General features: G+C 42.4%; 4 protein-coding genes across 5 annotated transcripts in view; all 4 read right to left on the bottom strand.

Annotated features, from left to right (window-relative positions):
* Positions 1 to 593: 593 nt before the first annotated feature.
* On the bottom strand, positions 594 to 10,368 carry and1 (actinodin1). The gene is made up of 7 exons (XM_030078791.1): positions 9,771 to 10,368; positions 7,729 to 7,820; positions 5,454 to 5,498; positions 4,757 to 4,902; positions 3,331 to 3,741; positions 2,314 to 2,568; positions 594 to 2,145 (listed from the first exon to the last, which is right to left on the bottom strand). The coding sequence occupies exons 2-7, from the start codon at positions 7,799 to 7,801 to the stop codon at positions 1,114 to 1,116; spliced, it is 1,962 nt and encodes a 653-aa protein (XP_029934651.1). The 5' UTR covers positions 7,802 to 7,820; positions 9,771 to 10,368; the 3' UTR covers positions 594 to 1,113.
* A 2,248-nt stretch (positions 10,369 to 12,616) lies between these two features.
* On the bottom strand, positions 12,617 to 19,623 carry cops9 (COP9 signalosome subunit 9). The gene is made up of 3 exons (XM_030078775.1): positions 19,417 to 19,623; positions 17,410 to 17,482; positions 12,617 to 12,854 (listed from the first exon to the last, which is right to left on the bottom strand). The coding sequence occupies exons 1-3, from the start codon at positions 19,477 to 19,479 to the stop codon at positions 12,817 to 12,819; spliced, it is 174 nt and encodes a 57-aa protein (XP_029934635.1). The 5' UTR covers positions 19,480 to 19,623; the 3' UTR covers positions 12,617 to 12,816.
* An 882-nt stretch (positions 19,624 to 20,505) lies between these two features.
* otos (otospiralin) lies at positions 20,506 to 22,854 on the bottom strand. Its single transcript, XM_030079372.1, has 4 exons — positions 22,655 to 22,854; positions 22,389 to 22,446; positions 21,832 to 21,855; positions 20,506 to 20,843 (listed from the first exon to the last, which is right to left on the bottom strand). The coding sequence occupies exons 2-4, from the start codon at positions 22,435 to 22,437 to the stop codon at positions 20,656 to 20,658; spliced, it is 261 nt and encodes an 86-aa protein (XP_029935232.1). The 5' UTR covers positions 22,438 to 22,446; positions 22,655 to 22,854; the 3' UTR covers positions 20,506 to 20,655.
* A 1,457-nt stretch (positions 22,855 to 24,311) lies between these two features.
* The window catches only part of apodb (apolipoprotein Db), a 6,840-nt gene continuing 5,870 nt past the window's right edge, over positions 24,312 to 25,281 (bottom strand). For both annotated transcript variants that reach the window (XM_030079371.1, XM_030079370.1), the window contains one exon: positions 24,312 to 24,721. In XM_030079371.1, the coding sequence (XP_029935231.1) occupies positions 24,492 to 24,721 (230 nt within the window). In that variant the 3' untranslated portion in view covers positions 24,312 to 24,491. The remainder of the gene's footprint in view (positions 24,722 to 25,281) is intronic.

The following is a 25,281-nucleotide window of genomic DNA, read 5'->3' as shown; positions in this document are numbered from 1 at the left end:
GAGAGAAACTGTATATTTAATATAGGACACAGCGAGTTTGTTACATCTTTTAGTATCAGTGATTTCATATGAGGGTTTTTTTTAAGGTTGTAAAGAGGATGAATAACTGCAGAAATAGAGGTAGTGTCATAAAAATCTGCCAATGAGGGATCACTCCCAGTGAGTCCAGTTTAAGAAATTAATTGGATTGTAGGAACGTAAAATTAAATATCCACCAGCAGAAAGAAGTGAGTAAATTGATGGAGTAAAATAAAACAATTTATGTGACTATTTTATGGTTTTGTCAATTCAGGCTGACAAAATCACAATATTTTAGAGACTTAAGGAGTTCTGTATGGTATATAAAATTATGTTAACGAGTTTTTATTCCAAAATAGATAAAACACTAACCTCTTCAATTAACGCAGCAGTAAAAGGCAGGCACAGAAAATCAATTTCAACCTCGCTATGTGAGCAATATATCAGGGCTGAGTTTTCCAAAATCACCTCAACACACAGAACATCTTTCTCCCATTGATAGTGAGTGGGTAAATATGATTTTTAGGCCGGGTGGCTGCATCAAAAGCAAGGCGTCACTCAGTAAAGCAAAGGCACACCCTTTTCTGGAGCTTTTATTAGAACATTCAAAGTGACAAAAAAAAAAAAAAAAAAAAAAAATCTTTACATAATCCATCATTGGCAACAAAGCAACAAACAAATAAAAACATGTGGAATGCAGAGACGCGGAGGTGAAGCTGAGCGTGGAGAAGTGAAGAAACTGAAAAGCAACAACAGGTCGAAAGCAGCGACAGAGACGAGAACATTGTTGGAACACCTTCAGCCTGCCAAGTGCGCTCCTACGGCTAAAGAAAGGCGTGTGTGTGTGTGTGTGTGTGTGTGTGTGTGTGCGAGCATGTGTGCATATGACGTGCATGTTGAGAATTTCTGGACATTCTGTGTCAGTCGGTCCATAGACTTCCCATGTGTCCCATATCTGCTCCAGTTAGACCGGATGTGCTGTTACTATCAGTGAGGCAGTCTAGAGCATATGCTAAGCTGCAAGAACATATGTCCACCTATATGCACGTGTGTGTGTGTGTGTGTGTGTCTATGTGTGTGTGTGTGTGTATGTGTTCATTTCTTGCGGTAGTCGTCTGCATAGGCCCTGTGATCATCCTGCTCGGGGAACTTGTCTCCGTAGAGCCTCAGTATGTCCTGGAAGCTGGACATGCCCTGTGAGGCCTGGGGGTAGGCCATGTAGGGCTCCTCCTGGCCGCTCTCGTAAGGCTCCGCCTCCTGCTGCTCCTGCTCGCTCTCCGCCGCCCCCTGGCTGTGCTCCTCCGAGACGTGGCGCTCCGGCTGGGCCTCCTCGGGCTGGGCCTCCTCGGGCTCGTAGCGGCGCAGGCGGCAGTCGGGGTCGTACTCGGGGTCGCAGTGAGGGTCGGCGGGCTCGATGACGCCGGCTCGGGAGCCGTCAGAGTTGAGGTGGGGCTCGTAGTCCCGGGCGGGGAGGGCGGGGAAGGCGGGGAAGGCGGCGTGGCGGGAAGCTCCGGAGCGAGGCTCGCTGGGCCTCACTGGGAAGCACTCGCGGTCGTAGCCGATGAAGCAGTCGTAGCCCTCTTTGGTTTTACCCGGCGGGCCCAGAGGATGGTGCTCCTCCTGGGCGGGCTCCTCGTAGCGGGGCTGGGGAAGCGGGTACTGCTGCCTGGGGACGGCGGGGCCGCGGCGATGCATGGCGGCTGCCGCTTCACGGAACATAGCAAAAGGATCGTTGGCGTTCACCTCGGGGGCGGCCTCCATGCGTGGAGAGTAGGGGTCGCTGGACTGGGCTTGGGCCATGTACTGGCGCAGCATGGCGTACGGGTCACTCGCTGGAGCCGGAGCTGGAGCCGGAGCGCTCGCCTGGCGGTACATAGCAAAAGGATCGCTGGCTCTGTTAGCGTTAGCATTAGCGTAAGCTTCTCTAAACATAGCGTAGGGGTCGTGGCGCTGCTCAGCGGCAGGAGGGGCAGCACGAATGGCAGCGGCTTCCTCTTTGTCCTCGTTTTTGTACGTCCCCGGGGGTGAGGAAAACCTGGTGGCAGTCAAAGGGTTGCAGCCATCCTCAAACAGAGGATTGCAGGAACCTGGGCCAGCAGGGGCAGGAGGGTTAGGGGCACGGGGCGCCTGCAGGGGCAAATAACACAAAAAACCACCATGATCAGATTCTGCAACAGGCGTCTATATGGTACAGCACTTGTTTTGGAAAGCACTACATAAGTAAAGTTATTATTACTCTTCTTTAGTAAAGATTTGAGTGCGAAAAATTTTGAATCAACAATAGAAAAAATATACCACGAGCGAGGCTGCATAGGCGCAGTAGGGGTCTCTGAGCGGGTCGCAGCCCGGGTACTGGAGGTAGAGACCGGAGGGGGCTTTCTGCACAAGCTGGGGTTTGCAGTTGGGGTCGCTCTTGGGGTCGCAGCCCAGGTGGGCGTAGGAGGGCAGCGGCCCGGCGGAGGGCTTGTAGCCGTAGGCGGCTCTCAGGTGGTACTGGAGACACTCGACGTCATCGGCAGAGCAGATCCGCAGCAGCTCCGCCTTCTGCTCCTGAAGAGAGAAAAACAGGGAGAATCAGCAAAGGTGTCGTGCCGGTTAGAGAGACTGTCGCACAACAGCCAAGTTACTATGAAACACTTTAAATAAGACCATCAGCTCATATGAAAAAAACATAAATAAGGACAAATGGTTTTTAGTTACAGTGAGCTTTCCCAGCATTGTAACACAAAAATATTTTTTAAAGCACAAATATTCTTTAAAGAAATATTAAGCATGAAAAATAGTTTTTCCCAGCCTTGTGAACCGCTAAGGTTTGTATCAAACTGATACATACACTGCAAAAAGTCAAAAGTTATTTGTCTTATTTCAAGTAAAAATGTCTTATTTCTAGTCAAAATATCTCATTACACTTAAAATAAGACATGATCACCTCAGAAATAACTTGACTTTAGACAATTTTCACCTGTTTCAAGTGAAAATTTACTTGAAACAAATTTTTACTTGTTCACTTGTGTCACAATTTGCTTGTTCCATTGGCAGAATATGTTTCTTGTTTCTAGCAAATTTTAACTTGTTTCAAGTACATTTTCACCAGAAATAAGACATTTTTACTTGAAATAAGACAAATACTCTTGGTAAGATTTTGACTTTTTGCAGTGTATTTCATAAAATCTAGAAAAAATTTCTTTTTAGTCCATAAGACGTTATTTTATTACACCAAACAGCCTTTGTGAGCCAGTGGGCTGACACTGAACTTAAATCCTTCCATAAATCACAGTAAGGAGGAATATATGATAATGCAACGGCGGGTACCTTGGAGAGGAAAGACTGCACTGCAGGGGAGTAGTAGTGATACCCTGAGTGGGGGTCCTTGACTGGGACAGCAGAGCGGACGTAAAGAGGAGCCGGGGCCTTGACGGGCGCGGGGGCCGGGGCCGCGGCGGCGGGGAGCACCAGGGGCAGGTAGGGGCTCTTTCCCTGCACCAGAGCGGCGTACAGGCAGTACGGGTCTTTGGTGGGATCGCAGGTTTTGATCGGCGCGGGCTTAGGGGGTTCTGGTTTCGGCCTGGCGGTGTAAGAGGCCACACAGTTTGGGTCTTCCGAGTCGGCGCAGGACTTGTAGATCTCCCCCAGGTGGCGCAGGTAGGCCTTGTACGATTTGCGTCCCTCGGCGCGGTTCTTGTTCTGCAGGTAAGCCAGGTAGATGCGGTCCAGCTCCTGAACCTGAGAGCGAGGGAGGCATTTAGTGAGATACTTAGACACATCGGCAGAGCAAATTGCAACTTTCACGAGGAGAAAAAGACACAACTGAATTAAAAATCACCCCTTTTCACCACGTTGGCTGATTTTTCTTGTCATAATGTATACCCATTTAAAGGTGCGCTATGCAAAACTACTGACAGCTGATATAAACAAGACTCACTTAACAGAAAACATTGAAATAAGCATGTAAATTATCAGTGAGTTGGGATGCACTGCAAAAACTCAAAATGTTACCAAGATTATTTGTCTTATTTCAAGTCAAAAATGTCTTATTTCTAGTCAAAATATCTCATTACACTTAAAATAAGATGATCACCTCAGAAGTAACTTGTTTTTAGACAACTGTCTCTTGTTTCAAGTGAAAATTTGCTTGAAACAAGTGAAAATTTGCTTGTTTCATTGGCAAAATTTGTTTCTTGTTTCTAGCTAATTTTCTTATTTCAAGTGAATTTTCACTTTTTCCCCTGGCAAATTTTGCCAATGAAACAAGCAAATTTTCACTTGAAACAAGTAATAAGACATTTTTGACTTGAAATAAGACAAATAATCTTGGTAAGATTTTGTGTTTTTGCAGTGTAATAATGCACCATGTAGTTTAAAGGGGTCTTCACTTAAATCAACCCTGGGAAATTGTGCACGGTGTCCATTTGACAATAAATGTAAAGATAAAAAAAAATACCAACTTTTCATTCTCTTGAATCAAACTCCCTTTAGTTTCACTTTCTGGACGGTGCATCTGTAACTCATGCTGAACCAGTAGGTGTGAATAAAAACCAATAAAACATCAAAGATTTTTTAACTACCTTTCTCCTCAATGATCTCTAATTTATTTACACCTTTTGAACAGGAGGAGGAGGAATGAAATGCATCAAATTTGGAAAGCAAGATGTTCTCAAAATGTCCTTCTACTCTGGCTTAAAGAGGAAGCGTCAGGGGGAAAATCCAAAGCGTGGTGTGCTTCTTGTGTTTTACTCACTGCCTCTTGGTTGCCGTTGTCGGTGAAGTACTTGTACCAGCTCCAGAAGTCGGCGTGCTGTTTGTACCAGCTGATGTTCCTGCGGTGGCGGATCAGCCTCCTGTGTGCCTCTGCGGCGGCCGCCTTCTCCTGGATGCTTTCCCCCGCTGAGGACGGGAAATGGAGGGGAGACATGCTCACTGGGAGGTCAAACTCAGGGACTTTTCAGTGACCTTCAAGGTTTCTCCCGATCCTGTAACCCTGTATTTGTCATGTCTTTTTTGTGTTTCTTGGACGGGATGTAACTTAAACTGAATTTCCCCTTGTGAGACAAATAAAGTATGATTGATTGATTGATTGAGGTTTCATTTGGCGAAATTCAAACGCTCATAAAGTGGCACGTTCTGGGGCAAGACATACATATTTTTTTTCTTTTTTTCTCAAATTTATTCCAGGATGAAAAAAAAAAAAATGAGGTAGACTGATAAATTTGTACGTTATATTTTAATTAAAAAAAAGATTTTCATTCCCACTTCATTAAAGAAAAAAATCGAGCTTTAGGAGACAGAGAAAGTGGAAGAATAGTTTTGAAAATGGATTTCTGTTACACAAGTGGAGTCAAGCGGTGTAAGCATTAAAAAATAATCACGGACACATTTATTACAGGCACGGCGTGGTCTATGAAAACAGCATTTTACAGTGGAAATCACATCCTTACCGTTTCCTTTGTGTTTCTGCACAACCGGTCCAGCAGACAAGAATCCTACAGGGACAAAAAAAAGAAAGAAAGAAAAACAAAATAGCAAAGAAAAGCTGTAACACACAGATGGAATTGCTTATTCTGTGTATTCTGACTTATTTTTTTAAAGTGCCTGTAATCCATAAATGATCATGTTTGACATTAAATCTCAAACACATGTTATACAGGGCAGAGGTAATTGGCTCTGCCTGAAGGGCTGGTGACTGCAGCTCTTTGTAGATTTTATAGGTGAGCCTGTTAACAGCAAGCCCACGCTGCGCTACCTCAAAGGGGCTGTGTGTGCACTTGTGTGGATACGTGTGTGTGTGTGTGCGCCTACGTACACACACACACACACACACATGCACACATTTCTGCACGTACGTGTACTGTTTGACCCCGGCGGAGGAAAGAGTGGATTCAGCTCTGCTCCCGATCTCTTTCATCTCCACGGGGAAAAGGTGTTAATGCCTCACAGAAGGAGAGGAAGAGGAGGAGGAGAAGGAGGATGAAGAACGAGGGGGGAACAGCAGATGACAGGTTTAAAGGAGACATCCAGAGGGAGCGATACAGGGGCTTCGCGGCGCGTGTCGGGAGTGTTAAGCGTCTCGCTCCTGATAAAGGTGGAGGGAGTGAAAAGGAATAGGAGGGGAGGGAGATGGAAAGGAGGCGGGTGTTGATAAGCTCTGATGGACTAATCAGGGAGATACGCGGCGAATCGTCGCGTGAAAGGTCGCCGGGAAAAAAAGAAAAGAGTGCAACGAGCCAAAGTACGGAGAAACTGGGGGAGAAGTGAAGGTGACCGGGGGAGACGAGGGCTAAACGACGCTGTCTCGGTGTATCCGCTGCATCGTTTTTTACAAGCCTGTAAAAAAAAAAAAACGGCTGGCACATCTGGAATCCGCAGGGCTTTAACAGGGTGGTGGTGGTTTGGAGAAGGTGGGGGCAATGCTGACAGGTACTAATCTTTTACAGGACCAGGAGCCATGAAAGAAACCCACCCGTCTTCCCCCTTAATGCTTCATCCTCCTCCTCCTCCTCCTGCTGCTTCTTTTTCCCCCTCTTTCCCTTCTAACTATCAGACAAGTCTGTTTTTAAAAGCCGTTTTTAAGAGAAAGATGAGGCTTCAGGGAGGCCGGGTCTGGTGTAAATATGTCAGGAACAAACTGGAAACAGGCGGGGGGAGGAGAAATCAGCCCTCCCTTTGCGGCGGACCGGTGACATATGATGGTCAAGGGCCATAATGGAGAGCCGGGCTGTCATGTACGTGAGGCGCAGCTGAGTTACAGCCATGTTAGACCGATGTGGCCATGAGACGCCTCCGTCTCCTTGAACCGGCGAGGGCCTCATCGCTTAGAGAGATGAGTCCATATTGGCAGAACGTACACTTAAAAAAAAAAAAAAAAAAGAGACTATAAACAGTTTATACTATCATAACTCAAGTTAGAATGCCTTTACTGTCATTATACAAGCAGTACAATGAAATTAAACATCACAGAACATCACGAGGGACAGCTCGCACACCCAGGCCGTGGACTGTTTGCTCTCCTGCCCTCAGGGAGGCGCTACAGGAGCTTGAGGAGAAAAACAAACCGACTCAAAAAAAAAAAACAGTTTCTTCCCCCGGGCCATCTACGTGCAAATACATAATGCAATTTAAGCCAAGTCAGATTCATTTAACAGGTTCACAGGAGATATATGAACACATGAAGAAAAAAATGAATAAAAGCAGCATGCGGTTGTCTGGAAGATGAGGAAGGAGCCAACAGAGAAAAGCAACTTTGTAAATGTGTGCTGAATAAAAGCAAATGCATTTTGTTGAGCACGTTTGGGGATTAATTGACCTCCAAAATCTACAAAACAGTCAATTTATTCCAATGTACCAACTGTAGTTTGAAGATAATCACCGTCTTCATGCAGCTGCTATTTGGAAAAGTGTAAAATGATGCATGTTTGTAATTTTACAGTGGAAATGCGAAGTGTTTATTTCAAAGTGTTAAACAAGCTCATCATTTAGTATTGCTGACAGAAAGTGAACCTCTTCCTACTTTCCCTTAAAAGTGAACCATTATTTATTTTATTTTTTTTTCATTTCATGCTTTTATTTATTTTGTCAGAATGGGTAACACCCATGATAATCTTGCTTATTAATATTATAGTAGCCTCCTACATATTACTGATTATAGCCCTGGTAAAGGCTATGTGTAATGTTCCTTATTCCAGTGTGTGTGTGTGTGTGTGTGTGTGTACTCACCAGGCAGTAACACCACAGCCAGCGCTGCAATGATACACACACCGGAAAACGATGTTCTCCGTCCCCCTGCCATGACTCGGCCTCCTCCTCTCCTGCCGGGACCACACACACACACACACACACACACACACACACACACACACACACACACACCAAAACAGTGTTTCCTCCACAAATGTTCCAATCCAATCCAACTTTATTTGCATTAGCACTTTAAAGTAACCACAGAAGTTCAAAGTGTTGTACAGTAAGATAAAAACATAAAACACATAAAAACATAAAACACAGGACAATACAGACATCACAGAAGACAGTAGGGGAGAGTGGGGTAATTTGTGCCAAGGGGCAAGTAGTGCCCCCCCTGTTATCTAGAAAACCATAGAAGAAGTTGGTCATGTGACCACATATTTCTGAAGAGGCATCCATTTCACTCATCCTACAAAGAAAGGAGACACATGGCTTGAGAGGTAAGCACATTTAAGTTCAAAAAACATTTTTTTGCCCTCCAAAGTAAAATTTCCATGATCAAGGTTTTTTGATTGCTGTGTTTGAACAATTATAGAAAACTTTGAAAACAGTTCACACAGGTTTTAGTACTTTAGTAAGCTACACCATGAGTCTATACAGTTAGCATGATGTTAGCTCAAAACAGCTGGGGGAGGCATTTTTTTTCAAAATGGTGGGCTTGGGGTAATTTGTGCCAAAGGGCCTGGAGTAAGTTGTGCCAGTTTAACAACTTGTGATTATATACTATATATTACTTTATTGTATTTTATTGTTATTGTACATTGTCTTCTTACCTTTGATCACTAAAACTATTCAGATTCAGGTGAAGATGATTTGCAGGTGCTCATTTCTGAATTTTTATTTTGTTCTGGGTATGTGTTCATGTGGCGCTAGGCCTTGTTATAGAAAAGAAAATAATTAAATGAAATCATTTTGTATTGAATTTGTTTTGCTTTTATATAGCATTATCATTTGTGAGATTAAAATGATCTGTTTTACTTCAGTTATCAATGGCACAATTTACCCCAGTGTATTTTCTCTAATGGCACAATTTACCCCGCACCGGGGGCAAGTTGTGCCACAAAACCACTTTTTTTTCGAAAGCTATATTTCTCAAACAGTTTATATAAGATCCAAAGTGATTGTTCCCAGGGATGCACAACATCCTAAACTATATGTGCATATTTTAGTTGGAGGCATTACTGTAATCCCCTCTCTTTAAAGGCACTTTAAGTAAAAATTGGCACTACTTACCCCACTCTCCCCTACATATAAGAACATATAAAATCAACAACTTACACGGAGTTAAAAGCCAAAGAAAAGAGGTGAGTTTTAAGAAGAGAAATAACAATAATAACAAACGTTCACTCTCTATTGCTCTCCATCATTTGTCTTATTAATAATTTATGTTTTAGAAACGGACGCAGCTCATCCATTGTAACTTGTCCCTCTCTCCTGGCTATGAAACTACCTCGTCTCTTCCCTTCACATCCAGGCCTGATGGAGGGTTTTAAACTGCACTGAGCATCTTCGTAAAGGTGCCCGCTACCTGCACCTGTAACGTTCGTGAGCAAAACACAAACTTTTCTCATCCACGATACAAGGACTGATATTTTTGTCTGCTGGCCCTCTTTGTATTTTTTTTTTTTTTTTTGTGCAAGCCAGTTTGACTTTTATATGAGGATGCCCCCGGAACAGGACCTGGTGACCTGCCAGAGCGGCTGGCATCGCAGACAGAACTTAGAAATGAGTAGAGTCACTGCTGGAAGGTGTTCAATTTCCAGCGTGACCCCCCCGGCGCTGGGAAATGACACTTCATCTGGAAGCTTTGGACGAGCGTGTGAGCAGAGGGTGCTGGCCTCAAGCTGGCTTCTTGTCATCGTAAAATAAGACAAAGCACCAGGTGTGTGTTTCAGCCGTCAAACTGGACTTCAACCTGAACTTGAATGCCTGGTAAGTACCTGAATCCACCAACCTGGGTTTAAACATGTAGTGTGTGTGTGTGTGTGTGTGTGTGTGTGTGTTTACTCTCTTACCTGTGCTTGCTTATCGGTCCGTCTCCGTCTGTCTCCGGATCCTGACGTGCAGCCGTATCTGATGCAGCCGAAAAGGCCAGATGACTCGGTCCTCCTTGACGTGTCCTTTGACTCTCACTCTAAGTGTGTGTGCGTGTGTTTGTGTGTGTGTGTGTATTTGTGTTTGAGTGTGTGTGTGTGTGAGTATGAAAGAGCGTCCTGGTGCACCCTGTCCCTGTGGCCCTTCTGACAGACTGCCCAGATGAAGGGATCCAGCAGGTTTTAAACAGAGCCTGTCATCTTGGACGCACACACACACACACACACACACACACAAACAGGTATTCATTAACATACACACAGAAAAACCGCACACGCAGACCTCCTGAGGGGGTTGTGGGGCACCGCTACTTGACAACTGATTGGCTGAAACTTTCCGAAGGACCTGACCAATCAGAGGCCCCGTAATTAAAGACAGGAAGGGAGAGAAGGTGGGAAGTTTAGGACCGAATTTTAAAGATGGAGACGTTGAAAATTGGGGTTTTTTGGGGGGTGGTGGGGGGGTAAGAGAGAGGTTGTCTTAGGTGATGTTTGTTGACATGTTTGTTGTTGTTTGTCTGTTCTTGGATGCAACATGTTAAAAAAAAAAAAAAAAAAAAGTTGGACAGAGGGAGGCAAAAGGAAAACAGAGGGGAATAATGAGGGGAGCTGAGGTGCCACATAAGCACTTCTCAAGACCACAGCCTCTGTCTACATGTGAACACACACACACACACACACACACACACACACACACTGACAGCTGGTCCACACGAGGAATTTCATAATCTTTAGTTTCCTCCTCAGTTTAGCTGTGTTCAGGCTTGCCAGTAATAAACACACACACACACACACACACACACAGACGGATGATTTTGGCGTCATGTGCATCTCTAAATAGCCGTAGTGCAGCGATGAATGATGCAATCCCAGTCAATCCAACTGGTTGCTCCAGGAATTTCATCATACAGACGTTCGGCAGTCGTGCCGGAACCGATTTTTGGGAAATGTTTGGAGCCGTTTATGTAGAAAATGGGATATTCACCCTGAAATAGTGTCACCTAAATTTGGAAGCTGATTTCACAAAATTGAATTTGAGCTTTTAACTGTTTGGAAAGGATGCACTGAAGTGAAAATGGCCTTAAACATGTTGCAGTAGTTTGGAGATGGTGCATGATTACTTAAGGTGATATTTTTTTGGATATAGTCAAAGCTGGAATAAAGAGATCATTTACAAAAACAGATCTCTCCGTCATTTTCATTTCAGTGCTTTTTGTTTCCAGATTGCATCAACCAAAAAAAAAAAAAAAAAAAACAGGCCTACCTGGAGGCTATTGCATCAGCGATATTGAAATCAATTTGGATTTCTGGAAATATGTTTGGTGAAGCATCACATACAACAGCCAGTTGATTCTCTTATTTTATTTATTTATTTATTTTCAAGAATGACATTTGTCTTTTTTCCCCCAAATGAACTTGTCAAATATTTTTCATCATTTTTTGTCTTTGCTGAGGCGGCTGAACACTGAGCGACTCCAATGTGCACTGCAAAAAGTCAAAATCTTACCAAGATTATTTGTCTTATTTCAAGTAAAAATGTCTTATTTCTAGTCAAAATATCTCATTACACTTAAAATAAGACATGATCCGCTCAGAAATAACTAATTTTGCCAATGGAACAAGCAAATTTTTACTTGTTCACTTGTGTCACAAGGAAAAATTAGCTTGTTCCATTGGCAAAATTTGTTTCTTGTTTCAAGCTAATTTTCACTTGTTTCAAGTAGATTTTCACTTGAAACAAGTGAAAATTGTCTAAAGTGGCGGTAATGCCCCATCGCAAAGGTGGCCAGCCGCCGTTAAAAACCATAAAGAAGAAGAAGAAGAAGAAAATTGTCTAAAGACAAGTTATTTCTGAGCTGATCATGTCTTATTTTAAGTGTAATGAGATATTTTGACTAGAAATAAGACATTTTTACTTGAAATAAGACAAATAATCTTGGTAAGATTTTGACTTTTTGCAGTGAGTCTTCGCGTTAGTCTCATTTGATTTTTCCTTTGTTTATTTGACTGCACATAAAAACAAGTCCTAGTTGCCTGATTTATCTGACTAGGCTTATTCTGTCAAAGCAACTGCTTCTTCAAATTGTAGTAATCTGCTGTAAACAGTCTTCTTTCTGTCCCTTTGGGGGAAATGTCCCACTTTCACATTACTGTATAAGCATATAAAATTAGGATTATAATGACAGTGTGGTTGTACGGCCTAAGTGTTTTCATTTTTCATGTCCTCTGCCTCTCCGGACAAACCAGCCCCTTCAGTTTGAGGCAAAAAAACAGAAAATGAAGACATGAAAATCTGATTTGTTGTCAAAGAACTCCCAGTTTCATAAAGCAATCGATACCAGTGTTTGACGAGCGAGGTGTGACTGTAATCTGAACGGAAAATCAAATCAGATCTCTCCCATGACTGCCTCTTCCACATCGCCTGGAAAGCCGACCTGACAGCGAACCGCGTCTCCGCTCCAAGCCGCGCCCGAGTGTCGGCGCTTCGTCCGCTCAATATCTTTTCTGCATCTCCGCGCTTCTGCAGCCCCCCCCCCCCCCCCCCCCCCCCCCTTTCCCGTCCCGCGGTGCCCCAACCAAACATTTAGTGGTCATGTTCGCACTGTATCTCGTATGTAATTACATGTGCCAACAGGTGTTCCCCGGCACCCACAAACCTGCAATCCAGCCGCGAGCAGATTCAAACACGACGACTGCAAAACCATACTCATAATTTTCTCCGAGGCAGGAATGTATGGGATTCCCAGAATTCACAGACACCTGGTTCACCATGAGTCTTTTTTTTTTTTCTTTTTTAAAAAAAAAGGCTTTATTTCAGCAAAGTGGTGACTTAAAGATGTGTGTGTGTCTTTGGGAGGGTGGCAGCAGGAGGCTACACAAATGCAGAGCTTGTATCAGGAAGGATAAAGCCCAAATTTCTTCATTCTGATGAGCAGACACATACAGGAAGACGCACAGAGGTATCCGGTCATTGCAGGTCGTCGTCATCGAACAGATCCTCGAAGTCTGCAGGTGTGACAGACAGAGAGAAAAGTGCAAAGTGGAGAGAGAAAAGAGAGAAAGACAGAGAGAGGGGCAAAGTTTGAATTAGTCCCTCTGTTCCCCTGCTCTCCTACATTCTCAGCTAATTACGCTGCAACCTGCCGTGTCTTCCTGCCTGATGTGTTTGCAGCTCTTATAAAGACACTAAGTGCTGTGTGGACGGGTTAAACCAAGCGCTGCACAGCCTCCATGCTCCGCGTGTCCTACCGTTCAACACACTTCTGTGTGTGGAAAAAGCCGCATGCAGCTTTTCAGATGCACAGACAGTATATCTTACATTTCTAACATTTCAACACTTAAACATCTCATATTCTTAGGCTACTTTATTGTATATACTTAGCCCTTATTGTCTTTAGTGTATATATTTTGCATATCTAGTCTCTACTGTATATACTTTTAATTTTAATTTTATTCTATGTTTTTATTGATGATGCTGCTGTAACGTGTGAATTTCCCAGTTTGGGATCAATAAAGTATACCTATCTATCTATCTATCTATCTATCTATCTATCTATCTATCTGAGCAAACTAATGCAAGAATAAATAACAAATATAGATGTGTATCGGTTATAGGGGTAAAAATATGGAATGGATTAGATAAAAAGTTAAAAAAATTGTAGTTCAATAAATCAATTTAAAAAGATGTACAGATCAAATATAATAGCGAGATATAGAGCAATAGTGTGATATGAATAACGTAAAGGTTAGTTTCTAGTACTTTTCTGTATTTCTCTTTTGTCTTGTAAATTCAAGTGATATATTGTTTCATTTCCTTTCAGTTGTTTTTTGTGTTTGTTTTTTTTTTTGTCTGTTTTGTGTTAGTCTCTGTTTACTGTTTGTTTTCTGTTCTTGTTCTGATTGTGTTGTTGTATCTTCTAGTAAGAAGATATTTAAGGGTCTAAAGGGTAGGCACAATAAGCATGATGCACCTTTTGGTTTTCGGCTTTTGCTCGCTCCTGTGGGAGGATGTTCGAAAACGCGAGGCGCAGGCGAGCTCGAACTGCACCTCGCAGCATCTTTGCCATGACTTGATCTAATTTATCGTTTATTTTTAGTCATCATTATTTCCAGAATCACGTCTTATAGTAATTACTGGAAATTTTACTTTACGTGTCGAACAGTCACTGCCATAAATATCGCTGAGAATTAATAGGTAGCATTTAGCTTCGGCCTGTGTGTAATTTCAGTGTTATTGTGCGATTACTTTTACTAAACTACTGCACTACATTGTTGGAAACATGCCAACATAGAGTCCAGCGTTTGCATACTGTAATATTTCTGAATTCATACAAAGGTTTCAGACATACCGAGAAATTTCACACACTGTTTTACCGCACGAAACGGCGAGTTAGAGTGGAATTTCAGACGCAGACGTAACTTCAAATGTCCACATCCTGCATTTATCATTGTGGCCGTGCTCACTCTGAGGCTGTCACTTGATGAAAAATCAAATGTTGTATTTATCCGTTCAAATTCAAGACTGGAGGATTGCAGCTGACCGTCTGAAGTGGCGTGGCTGTCAGTTCCAGGAGGTGCTGGTCTTAAAACGCACGTTCACGTTAACATTTTGTGTATGGAAAATAAAACAGAAGGACATAACGAGGCTTTAAACAAACAGCTCACTTTACAGAAAAGAAGGGGTGGTGGTGAACGCTTCAGGGGCTCGGTGTTTGAAATGTTTAGAGCAAATGAACTCAGGTGCTCTTCAAGGGGAAAATGTCCAGAAACCAGTTAAGAGAAAACCGACTGTCTTGCGGAAATACACTACTCACAAAAAGTTAGGGATATTCGGCTTTCGGGTGAAATTTCAGGATGAACCTAAAATGCATTAGAACCTTTACAGGTGAACTTAATGTGACCTTCTGTAAACTTTTGAATGCACATGTCCAACTGTTCAGTGTTTCAGTACTTTTTGCACAAGTTGCTGTTCTCTAACAAGGAGCTTAACGGCAAAATTCACATCAGGTGTTTGATGCTCCAGCTCATCGAGGTCGTATCATTAGGGAACGGCTGCTGGAGACTGGGGTACCTCAGATGGAGTGGCCTGCACTTTCTCCAGACCTGAATCCCATAGAAAACCTATGGGATCAGCTGAGTCGCCGTGTAGAGGCTCGGAGCTCTGTACCCCAGAACCTCAATGTCCTGAGGGCCGCCCTTCAAGAAGAGTGGGATGCCATGCCTCAGCAGACAATAAGTCGACTTGTGAACAGCATGAGACGTCGTTGTCAAGCTGTAATTGATGCTCAAGGGCACATGACAAGTTATTGACACTGACATTTTTTGTTGTGGTATATCCACCACTGTTGTTGGCTTTTGTTTCAAGAAATTGTTTGAGATGAGGAAATCACCAGTGCATGCTTCTACTTAAATGCCCTACTTTCATGATATAATATCACTGTAGCGTGAACTTTTTCCATTTTCCATAAATTTCACCCAAAAGCCAAATATCCCTAACTTTTTGTGAGTAGTGTATGTGCTGCAGTCATGGAGGGAGGTCCCGAGGCACTCTGGGGTGTGAATATATAAAATCCTTTATTCGAACTGGGAGACCCAACGCGTTTCGATGATTACATCTTCATCAGGGGTGTGTGAATCATCGAAACGCGTTGGGTCTCCCAGTTCGAATAAAGGATTTTATATATTCACACTCCAGAGTGTCTCGGGACCTCCCTCCATGACTGCAGCACACATTTCAGCAAGACAGTCAGTTTTCTCTTAACTGGTTTCTAAACAGCTCACTTTGTTCAGACTCATTCAAACATGATTTCTGGACACACTGACAGCCCTGGTGCAACGTGTCACGTGCACTTTGTCAAGCAGCCGTTGCAGTGCCGTGAGCAACGCCGCTGACGGGTGTGCCTGTTCTATTTTCTGACACTACGCATGGAGTTTAAGGGAATTCCTGTCATCGTTAAGAGGAAATTGACTGTCGTGTTAACAGCTGCTAGTTCTGACGTACGCCGTGTGAACAGCAGAGGAACCTGATTCTCAAACATTGATGTGACTTGTTATATCTGGACGAGGTGTTCGCTCTTTTCCGCTGGTGCCGGAGCGGATGCCGAACCACGACCCATTCTGACGGTTTCGACAGCAAAAACACCGGCGCTCGACCAGGAAAACTGGCGAGGAAAAAAAAAAAGAGTGAATTAACCCCCAAAACAGTTTTCTTTTGACATTTTTCTGCCAACATGATGCAGCAGAGAAGTCCAAACCAAGTTGGAGAGTTCACAGAGGAGATCCATGCTGTGCGAGGAAAAGCAAGCCGCTGTTATTCAATCTATGGAGCGAATAATGAAGAAATTGAAAAACATTAAAAGAGAATAAAAGCACTATAAGAAAAAACGCAAAGGGGAGTCATGTCTATAATACTGACGTCTTCCCTCATTCGTCTCTCAAGCTGGTGGAAATACAGGCTGGCTCTTGGAGGAGTTGAGCCGAACTTCCACACAGCACCGCCGCCGTGTCGATAGAAAAGGGGAACGTGAGAGCAGGATGACAGGGGTTTGGATCCCAGTGGGATTTAAACCCCTGATAGTGACATGTTCTGCCTACTGAGCCCGAAAAAGGCTGAGCCACACAGGAGCCGAGGCTACGGAAGTCACTGGGAATCCACAGCAAGTGTTAAAAACACCAGCAACCCAAGGATACGTGTGCGTTTTCGTGTGTGTGTGTGTGTGTTCAAAGTGGCTGACTGGCGGGATGTCCTGCTGAGTTTCAGTCTAACAGCAGCTATAAACCCAATTTACCATCTCTCTCTCTCTCTTTCTTCTCCTTTTTAACAATCAGCTCTTTTCTAGGTCATGTGCCGCTGAGCCATAAACTGTTTCGCCTGTAGCCGACGCTGCAAGACGGAAAACAGATTAGCTTGAGTGTTTGTATGTTTCTATGAACGCCTGCGTGTGCGTGTGTGTGTGTGTGTGTGTGTGAGTGTGTGTCTGCACACATGTTTCCGTGTGCGTGTCTGCCTGCTGGTGCCTTAACTGAAGTCTACAGGGAGACAACAGGTTTCGAGACTCAAGGTGGGAAGCCACTTTTGTCTGAAAGGTAAATACTGCCATGGATTTAAGTTATAAGTGTTAATATCTAAAGCTAATAAAATACTGATTTTACTTAGTTTGTCAATTCTGGTGTGAACCTGTGCAATCCATGCAGAATTACTGAGTCCACAACCGGGTTTTTACTTTGCTACCAAACATTTCTCTTTCACTTTGTCTTTACGTCCGGGTCATGTGGCTTTATCCTCTTACTGTTCGCTTCTTGTCATGTTGCAGATCTACAAAATAATTTATGTTTTCCAAAATGATTTTCTCCTTAACTCCTCAAAGCTGCCCCCCCTTCAGTTTCTGCAGCAAACTGTGCCCACGCCACGGACCCGCACATTTACAATACTGTTCAATAAATTAAGTGTAAGTACCAGACTTGTTATTTGAAATGCATGTTATGCAGTGTGCATGATACAGTTTAGGAAGAAGTAGGGTTTGGGATACAGGTTCATGATGCAGGAAAGGAACAGCCTTACCATTGAAGAAATCAGAGTGCACTGCTTTTTCATTTGCTGCAAGGTCCATGAGCAGGCCGCTGCTGCCTCCTGCCTGCAACACACACAGGTACAGCCAGTCATGTGAGCACGTCGGACAAAAACAAGGAAAATTAAAGACTTTTGTTCCATAGGAATTTACAAACAACTAGAAAAAAGAACAATAGCTGTCTAAAATGTTTTTTTGGCCAAATATTTGGTCTCTTTTGCAGAGACCTCAGTAGGTTTGGGGAAATCACCACCTGTTTTGCCCAGGAGGGAAGAAGCATATTCCAACAGGATGAACAAGCTGCCTGTCTGCTTTATAGAGCGTATGGTTAGGATTTGTCTTTCTTTTTCTTTTTTTTTACTCCATCTAAACAGTTTGTTGAGCATGAGATCGCCCTAAATAAAATCAGCATCATGCCAGTGTCTCAGTGCAACACCGCTTGATATGTTTCATAGAGTGCAGTCTATTTTTCAGGTATGAATCAGACTACCGTGCAGCATTAGGAGACATCTTTAAAATAAACAGCTGTTTAGTGAACGGCAACTTTATTTGTCAACCTGACATTTCATTAAAATGTCTATGAAGTGACGTGAAATCATAACCATGTAGGCTGCTGCACCGATTAAAAGCCAAAGACAGGAAAACTGTCCTAAAAATAAAAATAATTTCCCATAATGATGTGGAGACAAGAGGTGAACAATAAATCGAAATGTTATCAAAATCACAATATGGGCAAGTACTTTCTTTTATTTTCATTATATTTATTCATTTATTTATTTATTTATAAAAGGTAAAATGTGTGAAAAAGCACACTTGTGACTGCAGAGATGCCCTGGCCTTCAAACCGTATTTTCCAGAAAACATTGTAGTCCAGTCATTTTATGAAAAAACCTAGGACAAACTGCAAGAGAAGCAAACTCAGCTGATTTTGTATCCTCAGTTTGTCCTGAGTGAGGGGAAAAAAAGTCCCAAGAAATCCCATTGGTGGAAAGTTTTGAAAATCACCTATTTATGACCACATATTACCAAAAAACACTGTTTTTAACACACAGGGGAAAGGGGTTCAACATTTTATTTTCAGATATCACTATAAAAATTCACAAGTTGATTACACACACAAAGACAAGAAAAAAAGTCTATTACAAGTTCTTTGAATTATTCTGTTTACACATGCATATCACACATTATCTGATTTGATATGCGCTAAAAAGGAATATGAGGAATAAATGCCAGATGAGACATTTAAACAGTGAATTAAAAGGTTACTATATAACAGTCAATTAAAAGGTTACTGTATATGTAGTAACCTTTTAATTCACTGTTTAAATATCTGTTCTGGCATTTATTCCTTATATTCCTTATTAGCGCATATCAAATCAGATAATGTGTGATATGCATGTGTAAACAGAATAATTCAAAGAACTTGTAATTGACTTTTTTTCATGTCTTTGTGTGTGCAATCAACTTGTGAATTTTTATAGTGATATCTGAAAGTAAAATGTTGAACTCCTTTCCCCTGTGTGTTAAAAACAGTGTTTTTTGGTAATATGTGGTCATAAATAGGTGATTTTCAAAACTTTCAACCAATGGGATTTCTTGGGACTTTTTTTCCCTCACTCAGGACAAACTGAGGATACAAAATCAGTTGAGTTTGCTTCTCTTGCAATTTGTCCTGGGTTGACCCCAATTTTGGCCTAAAATTACTGGACTATCGCGGTATCTGCGAATTTAACCGCAATATTTTTTTTTTTACCATATGGTTCAGCCCTAATGAAGACATATCAAATCACAGGTGTGGTTAAATACTTAGTCAGTCTCCAGGTTGGCCAAGTCAGACTGCGTGATAATATTTTAAAGCCTTCGGTGGGCAGTATTTTGGTTTTTATTTCGGATAACATCCCTGCGGACTTCCACCTGTCTCCCCCCGCAGCTACACAGCTAGCAGGCTAACGTTAGCTCGCTACCGGTCACATGAACTTGTTGCTGTTGGCAACACAAACCTCGTCCAGGTCCACGTAGGGACCCGCGCCCTCAGGGAACATCTCGTCCACCGCCGGCTTCATGTCGCCTTGCTGTCACTTCTTTATCATTAAGTTAACACACGGCCGCGGAGTCTTGTTTGTACGTGGCTAGCTAGTTAGCCGCTCGCTACAGACGTAAACAAAGCGGCACCGTCTTGTGTCACACCAAACAGCGTCCGGCTATATCCGTCAGCCCGATACATTTAGTCCGCTACAGGGTTGCCAGATCTGTGAGACAAAAGCAGCCAAACAGCATCTCAAAACCAGCCCAAAACCCGCCCAACCGGGTATAAAAACGGCCCAAAAATCAGCCCAATACCAGAACTCAAAATATGCCTATAAAAATCCATATATGTTGCTTTTAAAGTCCAACAGCATTGCTATAATTGCAAAATGCACTATAATATCTATAAAATAACATCATAAAAATTAAAGGCAATTTCCCAGGCAAAGGCAATTGAAAATCAATTCAGCTCACCTGTTAAACTGCTGGCTGTCTCCAACATAAAAAAGAACGGGAAAAAACTCCATGAACTTGAACTATTTACAGCGTTGTCCAGTTTCTTTTTAGACATGTTGAGATCCCTCGCCCTGGTCCCTGTCATACAGAACTGTATTGAACAAAGCCACAGTTATGCTACAGGTCTGCCCAAGCCCAACCCGCGGACAAAATTTGTTACCCGCGGCAACACTTAAAAAGTAGCCCAATTTGGCGGAAAAAACGCGGACTTGGCAACCCTGGTCCGCTACTCATCTTTTGTTCGCAAAATACAGAAATAGTGCTCACATAAAAAATAGTTTAGTGTCTGCTCCACTGAAATAACCGTGAACACGACCATTTCGCAGAAATATATTGTATTTATTTGATATCACACATTACATGAAGATATAATGCAATGCAAAATAAAAGGGGAAGGGTTATTTCCACTAAAACTGAATCCTACACAAGACTATGCTAATACTAACACATACAGTACTTTGGAAAAAAAAAAAAAAAAAAAAAGTGTTGTCTCCTTCATATTTACCTTTATGTTTTAATGTTTTGTTCTTATCTTTTAAGCCTCATTCTCTCTGCTAAAATCCCCCCATGCTGTGTGCAGGATGTTAGGATGTCACTGTAGCCCTCTGCTTTCTGCCAGCCATGTATGTACACTTCTCGCTCCCCTTCCTGCCCCGTCCCGTCCTCTCTCATCCTCCCTTGCCCTCCTCCCGGTCCCCTCAGTGTTCGTGCCCCTGGTTGGTCTCGTATCCCAGGGTGTCTCCGAGGTGCTGGTGGGCGAAGAAGGCCCGGGCCAGCTCGTTGATCTGGTTGTAGGCCCCGATGGATCTGAAGTACTCGATGTAGTGCCAGAAGTCTGAGGTGGAGTAGGGCCAGTAGGGAACCGCTGGAGGCTCATCATATGGCACTGCGGACACAGAGCAGGTCAGTGGAGGACAGGGGACAAGAGCAAAACTCCACCTGCTGATCCTCACACTGTTAGATATCACCAATCTATGATGTCCATTCCACAAGCTGCTTTGTAATGAAGTTTTGTCCTTTTTTGATATTCCTAAATCCTCTTTTGTCTAGTTTTCCTTAAGTTAATGACTCTTACATTTCCCGAATGACCTTCAGCAACCTCCAAAGAGTGAATTCTGATCTGCTGCTTCATTGCTTTCAAATTGGTATTTCCGCCTCCTCTGTGCTGTATTTCTCAGCTTTTTATGGCTGCACTTGGTGCAAAAGTCAAGAAAGACATGTTGCAATGTCTCCGGGTGGATTTTCCATTAAACTGAGAAGCTCTGGGGGAGTAAAATCTTGCAAAGGTGGGCCAGTATTTTCTGAAACATGAATGAGCCATGCTATGCTGTGTTACAGTGCTCCTTGTGAGGAGCCAGAGGTGGGTGGGGGTCATGTCACGTTTCCAGATTTCTACCAATGAAGCATTTCATGTATGGCAACTTACTGGTCAAATTGCACCTCACCTCAAATGAGCAACAATTTTTTTTTTTTTTCTTTTGCAATATGATATTTTTGGCGGAAAAATCATGTTAAATCAGCCCTACACTTTTTTTGTTTTTAGTGTCAGATATATATTTAAGTTCAATGTCAGATGTTTGCTGTATATTTATATGCCAAAACATATGAACTATAACTGCTGAACAAAGATACAACTCATTCATATTTTAAGAGCACTCTCTATTTTTTCAGTGTTTTCAAGCCTTCTGTAGACTCATTTTGACTTATTTTAATTTTTTTTTTTTTTTTTTAATTGAGCACTACCAACTCCTATTAGAGAGATTCTGTTTGAGTGGATGAGCTGGCTGAATTAAAATATTACTGCAGCAGTAAAATTGTCTGCGATGCATTTAAAATATGAGGGTGTCTAAAAGCAGAAGATGTTATTTATTTACCTCCCTCTGGGATGACTCTGGCCTCTGTGAGAGGAGGAGAGAGAGATAGAAAGAAAGAGAGAGAGAGAGAGAGAGAGAAAAATTAACATCCCGGGCATTCCAGTGCCTTTCATGGACAAAGACACGATTCAGGCCTGGAAACTGAGCTTTCCTCCCAGAGGACTCCCGGATACCTGCTCCCTCCTCAAATATTATTGCTGACTGTTTGCAAGTATGCATTGAGCGCGCACACACACACACACACACACACACACAGAGTGAGAGGCAGAAGGAATTCATCATAGAGACACACACAGAGTGCTCTTTGTACACATGCGTCGATTGACACAGCACTGTCATATCTATTGGAATCATACAGGACTCACAGCTTTGCACTCGTTTTATGAAGATTACTCCTGCATCATTTTCATGTGCCACTGGTGTTTTTTTGTTTTTTTTTCACTGAACAAGCTCAACAAGAGTCCTACCACAGCACATCAACTTTTCCAATAAAGACTGCATTCAAACTTTGATTTAATGTTTTTTTTTGTTTTTTTTAAAGTGATTTCAGTGCTCACCGCTGAGATGACAGGCGATGAGACAGAGGAGAAGACTGAGCCACTTCATCTTGCCCTCCTGAGGGAACACAAACACCCAACAAGCCCTGGTCATATGTAGCACAAACAGAGTCTACAGGTTTCTTACTATTGGGAAAACAACAGCTGTGAATGCATATCGGCTCTCAGGTACAATAGCAATATTTTGGCTGACAAGTTTTAGCGATTTTCGTAATTCTGAGAGACTAAAACGGCATGCAGGAAAACTGATATTTGCAGATCTTTACCTGGATAAAGTTTGGGAAGCCGCGCAGAAAGATGCTGCTGCTGAACTGCTGGTCCACAGAGCTCTGTGGTGTGTGGGGCTCACTGGAGGGATGGGCAGTGGACCTCCAGCACACACACACACACACACACACACACACACACACACGGACCCCAGCTCTGCCAAGCCTTGTCTAGATTATGTATACAGGGTTGTGTGTGTTAGAAAGTGCAGGGAAGTCCTTCCTTAAGGTCTCCAGGTTGCATAAAATATGCAAGAGAGATCATCTTCTATTTCCAGACATTACAAACTCATTGTAAATAATACAAATAATAAATAATAAAAAATTTCAAATCTTCCCTAATAACAAAGTTTTGGATTTGCACTCCATAGAGAATGAATTAGACACACACTTTCTGGGTTATAGTACATATTTGTCAGTGTCATATCATGTTGTATCATTTGGGTGCAAAAGCTCAAACAAACATTTTGGCAGGTCCGCAAAGTTAGTGGAGAGGATTAAGTGCCCAAATCTTGACACTGCAAATACATCTTGTTTACATATTTCAGCCACAAATTTATTAATTTTGAGAGGACAGGTCCCCCTCAGTGGAATAAGGTATATAAGAGATTTACAATGACGATGAGGGTGTGATTTTTTTTTCTTGCCAAGTAAATATAGAGCATTTGGAAACTTCATAAGGATCGCAAACTACCAGTCTCAGTGAGAGGCATACACACATGCCTGCAGTTGCACGACTTCCCCAGCAGAGGGAAGCAGAAGCCCAATTTTAATCACAAAGTTACCAGCCATTTCCTTTCATTTGCTTCACAGCAGGACCTGAACCCATATTGTACATAGAGAATGTGCCAAAACTTGTAGTTATTATGTGGTATATTATGTGAACTAATAAAGGTATTGTTAGTGGAATAAAAATGTTTTGGATGGTTTGGTTTTATGGCACTTTGGCCCAAATACCACCACTACAGGAGTGAGGCTCCAAACAAGTGGTAACACACTACATGAGGTTTATTTTACAACCATACACACTGGAGCAGGTGTGCAACTTTACCGCTTGCTTCCTCTTGATCACACACTTTGCCACTTATTATCCTTTCAAGGAGAGTCTTGATAATGTTCAAATATGCTGTTCAAAAATGACGCATCACCATACATCTGAGTTATGATCAAAGCTTTAATTTACATAGAAAATGTCCCTGTTTTCCTCCCATCACCACAAACTTCATCATTCAGTTGCTTGATTGCACTTGGTTCTAACATAAATCAACATATCCCCTATTCCAATATAAACATGATATATTAATGTGTACATTGCCTAAGTTCTATGTCAGCATTTGGCTTCTCTGATGCCAAAATCTATACTTGATCCTTGTAGGCAGTTCTATACAGTAGACTGTTAGCACTAAAGACTGAACTGGTTTGTGTGGAATTAAAACAAATTAATACGCAAGAGATATAACATGAAAATAACAAGGCCAGATGACTTGGAAAAATTATTTTCATACAAATTGGAATAAATGTGGGTGTTTTTTAATTTTAAAGATATTATGAATTCCATTTATTGTGAATTAATTGTTAGAATGTATTATTTAATTTTTTTTTTTTTTTTTTTTTTTTTTGGTACTTGGTACATTTTTACACTTCATTTCCTTTATCTATTTTTAATGTTTGCAACTTTAGAGGCCAGGGGTTCTGCACAGCTCCAAAACATCTTCACCTTTTACTCTGGCCAATAAAACCACATCCTCTTGCAACATGGAGTTTGCAATAAATAAAAAAAAAATGTGCAGTCCGTCTTGTAAGTGTTCAGCTTGTGCCATGAGCCTCCTGAGCCCTGTCAGTCCTTGCAGCCTGTTTGGTTGGTGGCCTTCATCCTGAATATGTTGATCCCCTCGCTGACCAGCAGCTGCTTGGCGTAGTTCACCGTCTGAGGGGGCAAGAAGCGCGAGCGGCCCAGGATCCAGGCGTAGTCCACGTGGAAGATGTGGAGGATGTCCGTGCAGGAGTAGACGACGGCCACGCTGGAGTAGTCGGTGGTCAGGATCCAGTAGGGGCTGTAGGGGGTGACTGAGAGGAGAGGGGAGACGGGAGTCACTCAGAGTCACGTGACAAAGAAAGAAATCAGGTTTAGAAGCAGCAGCAGTAACAGTAGTAGTAGTAGTAGTAGTAGTAGTAGTAGCAGTAACAGTAGTAGTAGTAGCAGTAGTAGTAGTAGTAGTAGTAGTAGTAGTAGCGGTAACAGTAGTAGTAGTAGTAGTAGTAGTAGTAGTAGTAGCGGTAACAGTAGTAGTAGTAGTAGTAGCAGTAGTAGTAGTAGTAGCAGTAACAGTAGTAGTAATAGCAGTAGTAGTAGTAGTAGTGGTAACAGTAGTAGTAGTAGTAGTAGCAGTAGCAGTAAAAGTAGTAGTAGTAGTAGCAGTAGTAGTAGTAGTAGCAGTAACAGTAGTAGTAATAGCAGTAGTAGTAGTAGTAGTGGTAACAGTAGTAGTAGTAGTAGTAGTAGTAGTAGTAGTAGTAGTAGTAGTAGCGGTAACAGTAGTAGTAGTAGTAGTAGTAGTAGTAGTAGCAGTAACAGTAGTAGTAGTAGCAGTAGTAGTAGTAGTAGTAGTAGTAGTAGTAGCGGTAAC

This window comes from Myripristis murdjan, chromosome 20 (genome assembly GCF_902150065.1).
Source record: "Myripristis murdjan chromosome 20, fMyrMur1.1, whole genome shotgun sequence".
Classification (NCBI taxonomy): domain Eukaryota; kingdom Metazoa; phylum Chordata; class Actinopteri; order Holocentriformes; family Holocentridae; genus Myripristis; species Myripristis murdjan.
This window is presented reverse-complemented; position numbering and strand designations above follow the sequence as displayed.